General features: G+C 37.0%; 1 protein-coding gene and 1 non-coding gene across 3 annotated transcripts in view; both read right to left on the reverse strand.

Moving 5' to 3' along the window:
* The window catches only part of LOC126181932 (retinol-binding protein pinta), a 45,027-nt gene extending 27,650 nt beyond the window's left edge, over nt 1-17,377 (reverse strand). Inside the window, exons 1-4 of one of the 2 annotated variants that reach the window (XM_049924810.1) lie at nt 17,189-17,377; nt 16,642-17,085; nt 14,116-14,275; nt 1,071-1,329 (exon numbers count right to left, since the gene is read on the reverse strand). In XM_049924810.1, the coding sequence (XP_049780767.1) occupies nt 1,071-1,329; nt 14,116-14,275; nt 16,642-16,798 (576 nt within the window). In that variant the 5' untranslated portion in view covers nt 16,799-17,085; nt 17,189-17,377. The other variant, XM_049924811.1, reaches the window with a different exon arrangement.
* On the reverse strand, nt 13,206-13,280 carry Trnat-ugu (transfer RNA threonine (anticodon UGU)). Its single transcript has one exon. It is a non-coding gene; the product is annotated as a tRNA-Thr (tRNA).
* Nucleotides 17,378-18,334: the final 957 nt, after the last annotated feature.

Below are 18,334 nucleotides of genomic sequence, written 5' to 3' on the forward strand. Positions count from 1 at the left end.
TCTACTTAACATTACAAAATTAAATTAGGACATAAGTCTTCCTTATTTAACAGGTGCAACTTGTGTCACAGCGATCTTATCTTTATAAATACTGCATAGACTCATAAATAAATCATTCTTCAAGAGCATCTCTATGTCAGACATATTTCACAAAAACAATATTATGAGAAAGAAAGTTGCTACTCATCATATAGTGGAGATGCCGAGTCGCAGGTAGGCACAACAAAAAGACTCTCACAATTATGGCTTTCGGCCATTAAGACCTTCGCCAACAATAGACACACATACGCACATGCACACACACTCACGCAAATGCAACTCACACACATGACTGCAGTCTCAGGCAACTGAAACCACACTGTCAGTGTGGTTTCAGTTGCCTGAGCTGCAGTCGTGTGTGTGAGTTGTGTTTGCATGAGAGTGTGTGTGTGTGTGTCTATTGTTGACAAAGGCCTTAATGTCTTTTTGTTGTGCCTATCTGCGACTCAGCATCTCCACTATATGGTGAGTAGCAACTTTCCTTCTCATAATACTGTTATTCCTTCCTGAATTTTCCACTGTTTGATATTTCACAAGAATCAGTATGTAATGAAACTAACAATAAATGTAGTTAAATTTGACATTCCAGTGTCCAATTATAGATTCTCATTTTATTTATTTTATGTAGACATGAATTCTAGAAAGGAAGCAAGGAAGATTAACATTTAATACCTACCAATGATAAAGTTATTGGCAATAACACAAGCTAGCACCGGAAAAGAATGGGGAAGCAAACTAGTCGTGACCTTTTCAAAGGAACCACCCTGGTAGGAATTTTAAGAGATTTGGGCAAATAAACAAAAACTTTAATCTGAATACATGAATGGGTGTGTGAGTCATCAACCCTCTTGTGTATTCTGAAGTCACCGTATTTTCTGAACATTGTAACACATGCTGCACATGTTCCAGTATTTAGTGGCATTTTATAACAACTATTAATGTGTAATTTTTATTGAAGCTAACACACTTTGCATAAGAATCATGTACAGAACACAACTAAGTCTACAGTAAAAGCAACAAAGATTGCTAACCTGCCATGCATGAACAGCATTTCGTATGATCTTTATAGTTAGTTGTCTGGCATGGCCAACACCAATTCCAGCTAGATCTATGATGGCAATAACACCATACACAGAAATGGTCTCATCCATCTCTAAAGCACGGTCAAGAACCATCATCCCTGTCTTGAACACATCATCCTGGCGATGCTTTGCTGGGTTGTGAACTGCAGCACGAATGATTACCACGGTGTTGTGATGCTCATTGTGCTTTCTCAGTGGTAGGAAAACACTGCAAAAGATATTAGAATATAATTTTGTGACAGTTTATGAGAAATGTGAGTGGAAATGTAGTATACTACATTTTAAACATTATTTCCCAATGTAACAAAGGACTGCCACATCAGTTACATCATTCCTGTCAATACATTCTCTGTATTCCTACTACCTGGTAGGTATTGAAAGTTCCTCTTTTTCAGCAGACCATACAATGTTTCTCTTTTCTATGGAGAGAGATATAAACCTTTTGTCAAAAAAATTTTGAAAATAAATTCTAAGTTGCAAACGTTACAAATGTTTATGTTTAGGCCAACATCCTATAGCTATTGTGGACTGTCGTAACAGGAAGATAACTGAGATGCTTCATGAAACAACACACATGGTGGAAAGGTACTCCAATATACACTTAGTGTGTTTGCTAGAGACTTACTCAGGATTTAAAGGTAGCTTTGTTGCTGATTCCTGAATTCTTCCAGGTGAAATTTAGTACTCATAGTAATATCAACATCAATTTCCAACTAGGTTCTAAGGTCATTCTTAATTCCTTTTAATGAGTAGCTAAAAAGCTGAAGATCAGGACAGTTTCATTTTTTTAGATGCCTACATCACAAGCTAACTTGAGGAGAAGAAAGAAAAAGTATTTGAACGTGAATCTGAAGAATTGGGTGTAGTAGTAGGAGAGATGAAAAAATGCACAGTCCTCATACATTAACAGATAAGAGAGAGTAACTGAGATGAATGAAGATTTTGTGGACTATTTCATCTAGCTGCAATCTCAAGAGTGAAAAAAGTATGTATACAGGAAATCAGAACTACATCATAAACAGACAAAATTTAAGAAGACACTCAAGTGTAATCAGTCTTCAAAAATTTATCAGTATTTATCATGATTATAATTAGCTTAGAATTCTAAGTTTCTACAGCATACAGGAAAAGAATTACTAGAAAATTAAAAACAAGTACAAGATGGTGAGAGGAATATTAACTTCTCATATAAAGTTGCTACTAGCCAAGCAAAAGCACTGACAATAATCCAGTATTAGAGAAATTTAGCTGAAGAAAGAAGGGAAAAATAAAGGCTACAGAAAGCACTGTTTTTCGGTATGTCTGTCACAAGAACCCTGTGTAGAGGGCTGATGATGATGATGATGTTTGGTTTGTAAGGTGCTCAACTGCCCGGTTATCAGCACCTGTACAAATTCCAAGCCTTTGCTCAGTCCAGTCTCACCCCTGTCATGAATGAGAATGAAATGATGATGATAACACAAACACCCAGTCATCTTGAGGCAGGTGAAAATCCCTGACCCCGCTGGGAATCAAACTCGAGTGCCTGTGGTTGGGAGTCAAGAACGCGACCGCAAGACCACAAGCTGCGGACTTTAATAAAGGGAACTTAAAAGGACTACACCAACTTCTTTAATAAAGGGGAATAAAAAGGAGTTCAGAATCTAAATGAGTACAGTGGTACATGGTGGTTAGTTGATAAGTCTAGTATACTTCCACAAAAGAATGGAACATTTTTGTTGCAGCTCCACAGTGGCCATGCTTGATTATTCCAACGATCATAAAACTAATTTCAACAATGTATAGCAAATAATTCATTATTGACATCCATCTGAAGTGGTCAGTATACTGACTGCAATTGAAAATGGAGAAAACCAAATTTCATGCTGTTGTTAAACATTTTCATTTCAAGGGTTAGATTGCTACACAAATCAAAACTGAGTTGGATGAATTTCAAGTGGACTCTGCACCATCATTGAAGACCATTTACTTCCGCATTAATGAACTTATATGTGGTCAGACAAACACCAAAAATGAAGCATGCTCTGGCCGTCCAACTGAGGTCACAACGAAGAAAACCAGTGACAAAATCCATGATATGGTAATGCAAAACCATTGAATAACAATTTTTGAGATTGTTGAGACTGTAAGCATCTCAACTGAGCAACTGCATAATATCTCACACAGACAATTTGCTGTGAAGAAGCTGTTTGCAAGGTGGGTGCCATGGTTTCCCACAATTGACCAAAAGTGTGTCTGGCACAATATTTCAACACATTGTCTGGTGATATGTAGTCACAACCCACAAGACATTTATCACTAATCTGTGACTGCTGATGAAACCTCAATGCACCATCTGACACCAAAATCAAAATGGCAGTCAAAACAATGGACAGAGGCTGGTGAAAGAGCACCAAAGCAGACACAGACCATTTTGTAATTTGATAAGCGCTAACAATGATGAAAGTGCATTAATTGGACTTTGAACTAGTTCCTCATCCACATATTTGACAGTCTTAACTCCAAGTTAGTGCTTCCTGTTCCACACCTTGAAAGTTTGGTTTACTGGGAAGAAATTTCATAGACTGAGGAAATGATAGTTACAGCTGATGAGTGTTTTACAAAGTTTGACAGCACCTATTTCTCCAATGGGATGAAAAAGCTGGAGGATTTCTAGAACAAGTATATATCTCTCAAAGAGACTATGTCAGGAAGTAAGGTGAGCTGTTAATGAAATGAACATTTTTCCTTGATTTTTTTAGGGGGAGGAAAAAACCACTTAAATCAGGAGAAAGTTTAAAAATGCAAACATGCTGGTGGAAAATGATTACTTTAAAAACTAATGCTGCATACCAAAATTAAGAAATAAGCATAACACCACACAGACTGCAAACGAGAATCCTATTTCAAGCAAGAAAGAGGAAGTGTAATGATAAAATGCATAGACACCTAATCTGTAAAAGGAAACACAAAAGCAAATAACAGACATAGGTGAATCAGGTGATATAGTTCAGTTGCCTTCTTTTGATGAAGAACAGAGATTTAAATACAGTGAGAAAACATTAAAAGTTAGTGGTGTATTTAAGAAACTCTACAGTATTCAGCATAAAATGTGAAATTTATGGTGGAAAGTGGTCAAGTCAGCTCTCAATTTGCAATAACTTATCGATCTACACAGCTATAAGATAACACTTCTGTAAGATATGTGTTATCTGTGAAACACATTTTCACAGTACTGAAAGCTATAAAGATGTTATCTTCTCTGAAGGAACAACACATGGCAGATCTTCAATTTTTCTCTTGTATGCAGTACATACACCACTGAGTTTGAACAACACTTACTTTAGTCCATACCCAATAATGGTAATATAAAAGCATCATGCAATTAATGGATTATCAGGATATTACCCTGAGCATCAAAAGCCTTGGAGGACATTACCAAATGAATAGCTGATGGACTACCTTAATGCTTATAACATATGCAAGATATCTAAATCATGCTTCTGAAACAACAACAGCAACCTCAATAGGACATGAACTATATTAACAAAATAATTAAACAAGCCATGGATAAACACGAAACTATTTTAATACATTCTGATTTCTGGTAGACATTTAATAGTGTCAGTTTCAATATCTTCTGTTGAAAATGTATTATTTCAGGTTTAGTACTGTGGTTGAACAGTTACCAGAGAAACAAATATCAGTGAATTGCTTGTTGATCAGAGAAAAGATAATGGAAAAATATACTATCTGGAATCCCCAAGAGTTCACTCCTTGGTCAGTTGCTTTCATTCCTCTATTATCATTGATATTTCGTATATGTTACAGTCTTGTAGTTATCATTTTATACTGACAACATACAGTGGTGTTTGAGTGCTAACCCCAAGAATATCACTTCTGCCCATTTGCACCAAATACCTGGGTGCTCTGGGCTCAAGCACCCAAAAAATAATCTTATGCATAAGCTGCATTGAAATTTCTACCCTCTAAAATATTATTTGTTCATTTCAAACGTGTTTGAGCAAAGACAATCGAACAACACACTCCCCCATTGCTTCTCTATCTTTGGCCAAGTCAAGGGCAGTTACAACAACAACAATGGAAGTATAAATTGTGTAAAGAATCACTTTTTTTCAACTTGCTTTGATGTTCCCTTACAAGTAATGCACTACAATATGCCTGTTCAATTCATCAACCATTGTTTTTCGCCCACTCCATTCACCAACTGTTGTTTTAAGATAACTACTTGCCACTATGGAGCACTAGTAAAGAATAAGGTAGAACACGAAGACACCAATTGTGAGTTTCTTTTTTCTCCTTTTGTTTGTTTCAATAGGATACAGAGTTGTGTGGTCTATGACTGTAGTGACGTATTTTTAATGTAACCTGGACTGTTATCATTTTGTTTGTTCTCTGAGAGACAATGGCTTGGAAGAATGAAAGAGCTTAGTTTGTGGACTGAGAAGTTCTGATTTTTAGAAAAAAGGAGTCTGACAGTCTTAATAGTAAGTACAAAGAAGAGGTTATGCTGACCGGATGTGTGGATCGATAGCTCTTTACTGGCCAAAAATTTTCAAACATGATCAATTGACACATGTGGAAAGCTACAACACAATATTGAGTATTTATTCTTTACATATTTTTTAATTCAAGCAATATGGATAAATTTGCCATATGTTTGTCATCTCCATCACAGCTCTATATTAATGGCATTGAACATAGTGAAAAGAATGTTCAGCCAAAAGATAATAAATCCAAGGATCTGTCTTCTGATGTTCAGTAGTTTATTAGCAACAAGTTTAAGAAATTCATCAGGCAAGTCACACGACTACGGATGGAAAAAGACAGTTCCTTGAATTCTTACAGCAAAAAATTGGACAAAGTGTTCTGTAGTTTGTGCGTGCATGTGTGTGTGTCAAAATTCTCAATTCCAATATAGTGCTTCCATCGGCAACTGCTACTTCTGCAGATGGGGATTCATATAATGCATTTGTTTGAAATGGATTTTCCTAGTGGCAAAAGGCAATTAAATGTTTCACATTTCATGAAAAATGTACACTTTGTCATTTTTCTGTGACTGCTTTGGCAACTATGAAACAAGGAATCAATATGTCATTTCTTAACTCAAAACATACATTAGGATAAATGAAAAATGTATGCAAGTGATTTTAAAGTTAATAATGTCCCTCTAATTTTTAAGTCATCAAAGAATAACAATTCGGGGCCAAACCAATAAAGTATCAAATATTCATCATTTCGAAAGCAAAACATTCTTGGTTGCATGGGAAATAATACTTTCACTGACACATTTCACCCTTCTGGAAATCGCCATAAAATCTATAAGAAAAAGAAAATAGTATTCAGCAGGATACAGGCTTATCCTGCAGAGCTATATTGGAAATCGAAGGATTTATTAGAGAACTTATTTTAATATACTGTGAAATTTGTATTCATCACATCTATAGAGACTGTTGTGCATACATACAGGGCAAAGAATGGTATGATTCAGCTACTGAGAGCTATAGTGTGGGGCAAACCACAAAAATTTACGCCCAGTTCAAACCTTACCTGAAATCCAGAGGATTCATTTCAAAAAGCAGTGCTGGCATAGGTCCACACTTACAGGTTTGCAAACCATGTATCACATTCTGTACACTAAACAATAACTCATTTGTATCACACTTACAAGTTTCCACACAAAACACATACTGTTTGCACTGTCAGTTGGCCAAGTAATCTGTAAACGTGCATCACTGCATTTCTTCAAACATAATATGAGAAACTGATACAATTACCTACTCTCTTAAAAACTTTGCTTTGTAAAAAGGAAAGCTAAATGTGAATTTAAGTAATTTAATTAATATACATATAGCACTTTATGTAAATATCTATTATTTAGGGCAAACAGTGCTGCCCTTCTTTGCTGGTCAAGTAGCTGCTGCATGTAGTAATGTGGATTACACACTAAAGTTCACCACTACATGAACAAACTAAGAGTGTATACTGACAACATAGTAACCAGTAAAATGATTAAAATAAAATTGTAGGGATTGTAAAATAAAATATAGTGGAAACATACTCAATTGTTAAACTACTACAGTTATCTTGTGTGAAGTTCTTATAAAGTACAACACATAAAGAGAGACGGTACTCAGTATTATAAACAATGTTAAAAACAGTTATAAAAACTGGTTGTGCATGGTTCTTAAGTTACATGTATAGTGCTTACTACATGTACTTTAAACAGGATGCTACTCAAATAAATATTTTAAAAAGTGATAGCATAGAGTCTAAATACATGTGGTTTCTGGTAATCAGCTGATTATTAATGACTAACTCTGTATGTGTGTGCTAGTGTTTTACTATTTCAATTTCCTCAAGGAGGCTTAGCTTTCTGCCTTTTGGAGCATGGTGCAGGATTTCAAGATATTCTCACATGTGTGGCTGGCATCTGATTTCTTTCAAATGTTCTGCACATGCAGAATGCCACTTGACTTCACTCTTCTCAGTAAGTTCATGTAATCTAATTTTAAACATTCTGCCTGCCTGCCTGCCCTAAGTCACCTTCTGGCATTCACAGAATCCCAGTTTATACATGCCAGAGGCAGTGTATTAATCCCTGTATGGCTGGTCATTGTGTAAGTCATTGTGGATTGTGAATGCTATTCTAATGTCAGAATTTTTGAAGAGTTCTGCTAGTTGGTACAAGATGTTCCCCATGAAAGGAAGTACAATGAATTTTGGCTTTAGGACTCCAGATACACTAATACGCGATTACTTATTTCTGTCATTTTTTTGTTTAAATAGTTTACCTACCACTTCAGGGTTATATCTAATATTTTGAGCCACATTACTCAGGTTACGTAGCTCCTGACTCATAGTTACTGGGGTTGGATTTGAAACTCCAGTGGTATTGTATCTGACACCTACCATAAGTGGTTCATTGATCCACACCTCCTCTTTGCACCCCCACCAACATAAGTTAACTTTTTTTCAAATCTATGATTGACCACCTGTGTGACACACCTTCTATAGATTTTTGGAAAATGCCCCAGAAAGGTGCAACACGTCAATAAAAGTATTGCTTCCTCTGCAACTAAGACCGTTTTTCTTTTGAAATCCTTCATAGAGTTGCTGTACCAGATATGCCATGAAGTGATAAGAATTGCAAATATTCATCAGCTGCTGCTGCTGCTGCTCAGGGCAGAAGGTATTCCTGAGTTGAAATCACAGCTGCAGCAAACTCCATATAAGTAGGTTTCTCACAATACATGAAATGAAATTGTCTCTTTATTATGCAGTGATGTACAGCAAAATATTATGAAATTTGTTAAGATGGTACAATATTTTTCTCTCATTGCAAATGAGACTTTTAACATATGGGTGAATAAATAAATATTCTTATGCTGCAGATTTGTTGATAAAAATCTGAAAGTTGAAGGGCATCTATGAAGTATCTTAAACAAGTTTAGTTTTGTCAAGGAATGTGTGAGACAGAAAGTGAAAAGGGACCTCTCATTCGAGGAGTAAAATTTTCAGTACTCTAACACATATTTTTTGAGTTGTAGATCAAACAGTGAAGACAGCCCAGGAATTGAACACTGATACACCAGTCTTCCCCAGAAAAAGGAAGATACCAAAATGCTGTGACAAAGGCAGTGCTCCTCATACGTATCAAACACCAAAGGAAATGTACAGAGAATTAAAAAAAAAATAAAAATAAAAAAGAAAGAAAGAAAAAGAACTGATGTAGCTGTGGATTTGCTAAATCAGAGATTTCAGACAAAGGTGTTAGAAACTATCTGACAATGTTAAATTTTTGCTATTGGTCAAATTGGTACTGATCGAATTTTGCAGTTCCATGGGAGATACTTTGATAAAGACAAGCAAACATTGTGTATCGACATGTTTCCAGATGTATGCATAATAAAGAAAGAAGTTATCAGCTTGTCAGTCATTATAAATATTTTAAGTAGGCAGGACAGAGGTCCCATGTGTGAAGTTTGTACTGATGTTTTTTTTTTATACCTGTTACTTCTTATACCTCCGAGCAGTTATTTTCAGAAGTTAGAAGACTGAAAACATTTTTTGCAGTCAACAATCATCCAGAAAAAGATTGGGTGATTTAACAATTTTGCATGTTCATAAAGAAATGACTAAAAATATTGATATTATCAAAATTTCCAACAAATTCATAAGTGCAAATGACTTAAGAAGGAATATGTTTAACAATGAAAGTTAATATATTGTTGTTATTATTATTATTATTATTATTATTATTATTATTATTATTATTATTATCTGGTACATAAAATCAGTCTTTTGTAATTTCTGTTCACAAAAAGCCTTGTACAGTTCTTTTCGAAACACAATAAACATTATTTGCTTTTATGAAGATTTCTTAATTTTATTTTATATGAATATTGTACTTTCTTTTAGTAATGTGTTGATAATATCATTGCTTCTTACAATCATTGTGCATGTGAGTTGTTTAAAACATATAATATTTGATGACTACAGATCTAACTGGAATTTTATTGGTGAATTAAAAGTTGACGAGCAGGCTAATAACTTAATACAGAAAGGATCAAGTAATATTACGATTACATATGTTGAGAATATTCATTAGCGTAGCTTATCCTTATAACCCAAACCCACTATTGCAACAGCATCACAGGCCAGGATCTGTCACAGAGGCCTTTGTGTGGGCGGACATATGGTCAGTGTGTTGCTTTGTTCCCAGGATTGCCCCTTTCCTCATTTCAGACTGAACTGACCTTAGAAACACATATCCTGTGAGTCCATATTAGTACATTTGTAACTGGATTTGAACCCATTTTTCTTGCACTTAAGTCAGCCATGTTACTGACTGAGTTAGGGCATCCCAACTTATCGTTACAGTACCGGTGTATTTTACTTTATTACAGCAAAGCCCTTTATGACATAGGCAGTGTTCATTAAGGTTTAGAAATAAAAGGTGATCATTTTAATAAATACTGAGAGTCCCCCATAAATATATACCACATTCTGCCATTGATATGATCCCATAGAAATGTTGGAAAGAGGCTGCCTGTGTTTTTACCATTATCAAGCTTGACTTTGTCAGGGACAACAAACAATACCTGAGTTTCAAACTAAACCCTAAAAAGTCACAGATAATAATTTTTAGTCACAAAAAATTGATCAAAAAATATTTTCATGAAGCATTTTTCCCATTCTCCTTTATGGTTATTGCACAAGCATAAAATAAATATATTTTCTCCTTGATGGTTAGTTATCGTATATAAGCAGTAACATACAATATCATAATTTTAGATGTGCAACTCTTACAATAGGCACGAAATCTCTCTGCCACATGCAATTCAAAAACTTCGAAAGCTAATTCCATTAAAAAAATAAGGGGTGGGGGGGGGGAGGGGGGGGGGGGAAGAAGAAGAAGAACTAATCTAGTCATTAATGATATGGATATAATAGAGGGAAACATTCCACGTGGGAAAAATATATCTAAAATGTCTGCTTGTGTCTGTGTATGTGTGGATGGATATGGGTGTGTGTGCGAGTGTATACCTGTCCTTTTTTCCCCCTAAGGTAAGTCTTTCCACTCCTGGGATTGGAATGACTCCTTACCCTCTCCCTTAAAACCCACATCCTTTCGTCTTTCCCTCTCCTTCCCTCTTTCCTGATGGAGCAACTGTTGGTTGTGAAAGCTTGAATTTTGTGTGTATGTTTGAGTTTGTTTGTGTGTCTATCGACCTGCCAGCACTTTTGTTTGGTAAGTCACATCATCTTTTTAGATATAATCTAGTCATTAGTCATACTAAATCGATCGTATTGTCATGCAGTTCAACATGGCACAAATAGTGAAAACTCCAAACACTATGAAGAGTCCATAAATTCTTGGGTATGATGTATGGAAATATTTAGTTTTTTGATCAAGTCAGTTCTACTCATGCTCATGTAGGTTATGGGATATTTTTCACAACTGTGTTTTCTTCACCAGTTTCTTAATCAATGATGTTGTCAATACATCTCTTGCCCTGTCAAAAACCCGCCTTGTTCATCATCAATATCATTAGCATCAGCATCATAACTGCAATACGAGATCTTATAGATTCAGCATCTTGATTGTGTGTAACTAAATCTTCCTGCATCATTGTCTCTATTCAGCAATATGTTTGTGGCTGGTCCAAACACGTTTCATCTAAGAAGAGACTAAAGCTCATCCTCATATTGTCAGCATAGCTTCTGTAATGATACCCGCTAACTCACACCTATTATTGGTGTGCCCACTTAACTTCCTGCTACCATGCCTTTTGGTTGGCATACAATTTCCTCGGTTTAACAACATTGTTACATTATTAGAAAGGTACTTAATACAATGTTCATAGGACTCATAATAGCCATGTTCATTGTTGTTACTGTCATTTGCAACTTATGTAATATACACAACGCAATGTTAAATGGAAACACTCTAAGAATATCTGTTTAGATGTACAGGGGATCTGAAGAGTGTAATTGTGTTGGGTAAAATATCTAACAATATCTTTCCTTCACATCCCGTGCGGTAAGTCTCCCCTGACCTGTGGTTCTGAGTGACTTTTCCAAAATCTACCCCTTTTCTTAGACCTCTCCAGGTCCTTTTCCTTCACCCCTCTTCCTTCCCCATCAACACTTCTGACAGAAGAAGGAGCCACTGGCTCCAAAAGCTTCTCTTGCATTTAAGTCAGCCATGTTACTGACTGAGCTAGAGCATCCCAACTTATCCTTACAGTACCTTACTTTTATGTGTGTGTTACGTCACCACTTGGTGAGTAGAGTTTTTTATCCATCCAGTCAAATTATTTAGTCAATAATTGATTGTTTTCATTGTTATAACAAATAAACAATAACTCCAAAAAAGTATTATCCTCACAATAGCAAAAATAGGTAGACAGGTGGGTGTGACAACTGTCACATGTGGAGTTTATTTTATTATTATTCTGAAATGTTGATTTAGAGTATGTACAGAAGACTAGAAGTAAAACAGAGTTGTGCTGCATAATGCACAGGCTAACTACCGAGAAATGCAAAATTCAGACCTTATGTTGTATATTCGTGGAGTTGAGTACAGTCTTTAGAATGAAGTGGAAAAAGATGTTTGAACTTCTGAGAAGTTAAATTGCTGTGCGGAATATAAACAATGATGTTATGAATGATAAAAACATCCAGTGGAATTGAAGAGCTTGGCTGATAGTTCAGAATGTCAGGCATTAGTGAAGCAGACCTGATGTTGCAACATACAATGTGTTTCCTTCAAGATAAAACTGAAAACAAAAAGTCCTCACTGCCTTCTGATAGAAGGCCTAGTCATGAAACTAGTCATAAAGCGATAAATTATTCTTTCAAAAATAGTGTGGATGATTGCAGTTTTCTTCCTAACTAATATTTAATTAGATGACCTGGAGTGAGAGTACTAAACAAAATACCCTGAAAAATATGCAGAAACAAGCTTTGCAGTACAGTTCATCGTAGAAAAAGGATTCATAAACTAGAAGGCTGTTGTATCAGCTACTGTTGCTGAGGGTAGATAAAATGTGTGTAAATTAGAATGTACATTTTTGGCTATCTGGAAGAGCTAATGTCATATAAGTGGAATGAACAAAAATGTTGGAACAGTTGACTGCAAGCCAGAAAATAGTGATTGACAAATTTCTACACCATTGTGCACTCTTTAGGTATTTGTGAGACATTATGTGAGTATGGCTTCTGTCCCTATCATCACCCATGGGTATGGCACCTTCAGGAAGGACACAATGTCAGCAGGCGGTTTGCAGGTAAGTACTCATAATTACTAATAAAGAATTAACTTTGTTTATTATAAATCTACATTTTATTTGTAAATGAATGAACAAAAATTCCAAGATCCATATACATGAGAATGAAAAGTATTAAGACGTAAGCAACTTGACTGTCCACATTTTCTATTTATTGCATTATTTTCTTGTATCAGTGCTCCTCTGATAATATGAGGTGTGGTATCAGTGATAACCAACTTATAAGTGATGACTAACTGAAACCGACAGGTGTTGTTGATCTACCTCGATGTGGACAGCTGAAAATGTGTGCCCTGACCGGGACTCGAACCCGGGATCTCCTGCTTACATGGCAGACGCTCTATCCATCTGAGCCACCGAGGACACAGATGAGTAGCATGACTGTAGGGACTTATCCCATGCACGCTTCCTGTGAGACTCACATTCCCAACTGTCCACAATTCTACATATGTAATGTACCTTATAGACATTTGCCATTCACTCATTACTCACTCATGCTTTGGCGATTCCCGTAAGAGTTTGGGAAACCAGTGCGCATTCGCACAGACTAAGGTCAATGGCTGGGTAGCCTTTAACTATATATACGAAGACAGTAACTGTTCTCGAAAGAACAGAATACTGTTGATGACCGTGCAGCTTTTCCCTGGAATAAATGATGACTAACTGAAACCCTCAGCTGCCGACAGGTGTTGTTGATATACCTCGATGTGGACAGCTGAAAATGTGTGCCCCGACCAGGACTCGAACCCGGGATCTCCTGCTTACATGGCAGACGCTCTATCCATCTGAGCCACCGAGGACACAGATGAATAGCGCGACTGCAGGGACCTATCCCTTGCACGCTTCCCGGGAAGCAAACTGTATGGTACTTTCATGCTGACGTTACATGATACCATGATACAGTAACTGCTTTAATTGTGTATCTGTGAAGAGCTCATAAACACTGCTTCCCATTCATTATAAGGTAAGGGTAAGGAACAATTTTAGCATCTGCAATTAACATAGACAAAGGACAATATATTTCACTATATTCACTAAGCAAGATGTTTAAACTAAATTTCATCTGCAAACACAAATTACTCTGTATCATAAAATACTGTGTGTTGTGTGTTTCACTTTCTTTTACTCCAAAATTATATTACAGAAAAATTACTGAAACAGAAGTGTTATGTTAGATAAAAATTGGATATCACACTAACCCCATATCCAGCATATCCTGTATTTGGCGAAGTGTGGGGCAGCGATTATCAAACCATTCTGTACACCTGCCACGCATTCCATAGAAGTTCGTTATTTTTCGACGTGTCTTCTCATGGTCATATTTGCATCCTCGCAAGAACCTTACTATGTGCATCGCATCTGTAATCACAATAATTTATGGTAAAGAAAGCTATTTAAAATGACAATTTACCAAATGAATTGAAAGGAAAGGTATTATTAATTTCCTCTCATTTCATCACCATTTCTTATTGTCATGTTTGTAGCCTTGCAAAAATTTTACTATTTGCTTCACTTGTGGGATCAGTTTTTTCGTGGCTCTGCATCTGATATATTCTAAATTGTCTCTATTACCATAACATAGATACAATACTCTCCTGTTATTTTTATATGTATGTATATAGTCAATCTACTACTTCATTTTCTCTAAATTGATATGCCATAACCAAGCATGTGCAACTTCTGTATAAGGTTACATTACACGAAAATGAAAAAGCAGTATGTATTGCAACAGTATTTCAAGAGTATAGATTTTAAATGCAGTATCAAGTAGAGTAACAAATAAAATGAACATGTATCAATTAATAGTATTAATGAAGTAGCCCCACATAAGTTGTGAAGTATCAAAAAATGGAATGCTTAAACTTTTAAACATTTGAAAATATGGTACCAATATATATTTTTACGTTTACATAGGAAAATCACAGATAATCTGAGTGAGTAGACAAGTAAGTAGGTAACTACTCTATTCAAACGCACTATTTGCTTACAAGATGATATTTCACATCAAAACATTTTGTTTCAAAATATTTTTATAAGTTATTCTTCCAGAACACGCAATCTTGTACCTTCTTCAAATTACTACAGAAGAAAAACACTCAAAATAACTTGGAGAAGCACACTACAGAACTGCTGAAGCATCTTAACAAATCTCTATTTGTAATGTGAATTGTGTCAGACATAGGGGATATAAAAATGAAAAAGCTGGCATACTATGCTTACTTTCATTCCATAATGTCATATGGGATTACCTTTTGGGGTAATTCATCAAGCCAAGCTAAAGTTTTCTGGGCACAAAAACGAGCAGTAAGAGTTATATGTGGTGTGAACTAAAGAACATCCTGCAGAAGCCTGTTTAGGGAACTAGGGATACTAACTACTGCTTCCCAATATATTTATTCCTTAATGAAATTTATTATTAAAAATATATCACTTTTTCAAACCAACAGCTCAATTCATGGAATCAATACTAGAAATAAGAATAATCTTCGCAAGGATTTAAAGTCACTTAGTCTTGTACAAAAAGGTGTGCATTATTCACGAACACACATCTTCAAAAACTTGCCAGCAGCCATAAAAGGCTTAACAACCAATGAAATTCAGTTTACGAGAAGCCTAAAGGGCTTATTGGTGGCCAACTCCTTCTACTCCATTGATGAATTTCTCAGTAAAACCAACTATAACTTCTGCACAATTTTAGTGCAGTAAATATGTGTCTGTATAAGTACAATCTAACTTCTACACCATTTCAGTGCAGTATTGTGTTCATTGTAAATAAGTATTATAGTAGTTGTATTACACGTTTATTACCTTATAAATAAATAAATAATTTTTTTTAATTTTAAATTAAGTGCATTAGTATTTGTAAAATGACTCTTTCATACAGTGTTAATTAAAAAATGACGATCATTCCACTTGGGACCTGGGAATGGTACATTAGCTTATTTGTTTTAGTTGTAAATATTGTCATGTATTGTTGTTTTTCTGACATGTTCTACATCCTGGAGGGCCTCCTCACTACGGATCAATTGGAATGAAAGTAAATCTAATCTAATCTAACAAGTAGTCACAACGTAAAAACGCTAGCTCCTGCTACCTCCGGTGACAATATCGTGTGTATCTGGATCAACTTTGCGCCACTGTTCAAATGGCTCTGAGCACTATGGGACGTAACATCTGAGGTCAGCAGTCCCCTAGAGCTTAGAACTACTGAAACCTAACTAACCTAAAGACGTCACACATCCATGCCCGAGGCAGGATTCGAACCTGCGACCGTAGCGGTCGCGCGGTTCCAGACTGAAGCGCCTGCAACCGCTCGGCCATTGCGGCCGGCTGCGCCACTGTCTGTAACAATTCAACAGTATTTCGCAGAGCGTTAAAAGTTTGACTTCCTATCTCGTGGTTTTGTGTAAATATTGTATAAGTAGTATTTTGAAACTAACTGCGTTCCATGAGCTTTCATGACGCAATATCTCGAAAACATTGCCAAGAACGGGATGGAATCAGTACATTGTTATTATCCTGGTACAATGTTCCAGCACTTACGTTTTCAATTTTGTATGTACGTAAAAGAGAATACGGTATTGTATTCTTACCACGATAGCGATGCGCGAATATTACACGCGCACCTACCAGGATCACTAGTATTCACGTAACATGACTAACTCTCAACACAGCAATCTGCTGTCAAAGCTGGCGGTGTTGGGCACGCAAGGCAGCCAACTTACCAGTGTGAGCGTTGAGGTGAGGCTGCGTGCGCAGCCAGGCGCGCACCTTGGCCACTTCTTCGTGCAGACGATCTTCTGCCTCATTGAGTACCTCTGCCGCGTGTCGGAGGGCATCTCCGTCCAGTGTTGTAATGTAGCCGTCCTCTACAATCTCCATGACTGCCACCTGCTTCCGCTGCGGACACTACACTCTAGGGTGACTGCCTGTGGGCGGAGCCGAGATACTGCAGGTTTAGAGTGCAACAGATAAACTTCCGCGCTGCAGCAACAAGTGTTTGCTGACAGCCTGCCCTAGACGATTATGATCCTCCTGCTGGAAGTGCTGCTGAAGGGCGGCGATTCTAAGCAGTACATACAGTCAGACTCCTAACAGCATCTCTGTATATGCGATACTGTCTCTCGTTTCTATCGGACGGAGGCTGATCGTGTTCATTGATAAGATATCTAAAAAATATCACAAAGAAAAGCAATTGTATTAATGTAGAAACGCAATTAAAATGAAAGCTAAGCGTATTTAGTCCCACTGAGAGGCGATAGTGTAACTCACCCAGGTCTGTACCTCTGCCTCTACAGTGCCAGACTGCGCTCGCGTGGGCTCTGCGCTGTTATACTTTACTACACCGTCCTTCGTCGGCTCCGCTATTGTTCTTTCGTCCCGCCTTTCCCATGTGACCAGAAAACTGTATCCGTAATATTGCGAATGATAACGAACTGTCGGCATCGTCCAATTAGCAATTCCGCGCTGGTACAGTCTGAGAGTCGCAGAAACGGAGCTTCGTGTGCGCGCATGCGCAATTGCTTAATGTAGTGGGAGTGGGAGACGGGGCAGAGGGGGACCAATTAGACAACAGAACAGCGCTGCAGGGCCGGCAGACACCAGTGGAGGAGCGCAGCTGCTTACTTACGGGTCAGTTTGTGTTAGTTGCACTGTGACAAGAGTTCCTTGGCATGGATACTTACTGTGTACGGTCACACGATATTGGTCAGTTCCCTAAGCGATATATAAGATTTAGTAGCTGTGTGCAGTTACATAGCGTTCCGGAAAAAATCAGACACATATTGACAGATGATACACTAGGGGCCATTCTGAAGAAGAAATGTCGCGTATTTATATTTTCTAGTCTCAGCGGTTCCCATGATTGTAGAATGTAAACAGTGGGAATGGAACAGGTGATAGTATTTGTCTACATATTGTGTTCTATTGTCAGTTTACCCTGACAGCTCACGTTCTATAATGCCACAGTACTTTTAACGGCTCGTGTGGACAAAGTTATCGAAACTGCTTTTCACATTTGTCTGTCGTCCCTAACTAACTTTTGCAAACAGGAATATGACGGAAAAAGGTCGATAGGTCTAGTCACGCAATAGCACAACTACGACCAATTCAAAACTCAGATCAGATTTACAAACGCAATCACATTCCAGCCATTGTTGCCAAAGGAACATCCTCGAAGCACTTGAAAGCGCACGGGAAATAGATTATGCAAGATCTGCATGTGCTATCCTCTCTTACGTTTGTTACATTTGTCACAAACCGTTGAAATTTAAGCCGTTTGTTAACATGACGCCTTTCCTTCGAGAATATAACGTTTTATCACCCCATCCGCCCTTCATGGCCTTGCTTCACTACTGAAACAAAGACAAATGTTAAGTCACTAAAAGGGTACACTGTCACCCATCGTCAGTTAAATAG

This window comes from Schistocerca cancellata, chromosome 1 (genome assembly GCF_023864275.1).
Source record: "Schistocerca cancellata isolate TAMUIC-IGC-003103 chromosome 1, iqSchCanc2.1, whole genome shotgun sequence".
Lineage (NCBI taxonomy): Eukaryota > Metazoa > Arthropoda > Insecta > Orthoptera > Acrididae > Schistocerca > Schistocerca cancellata.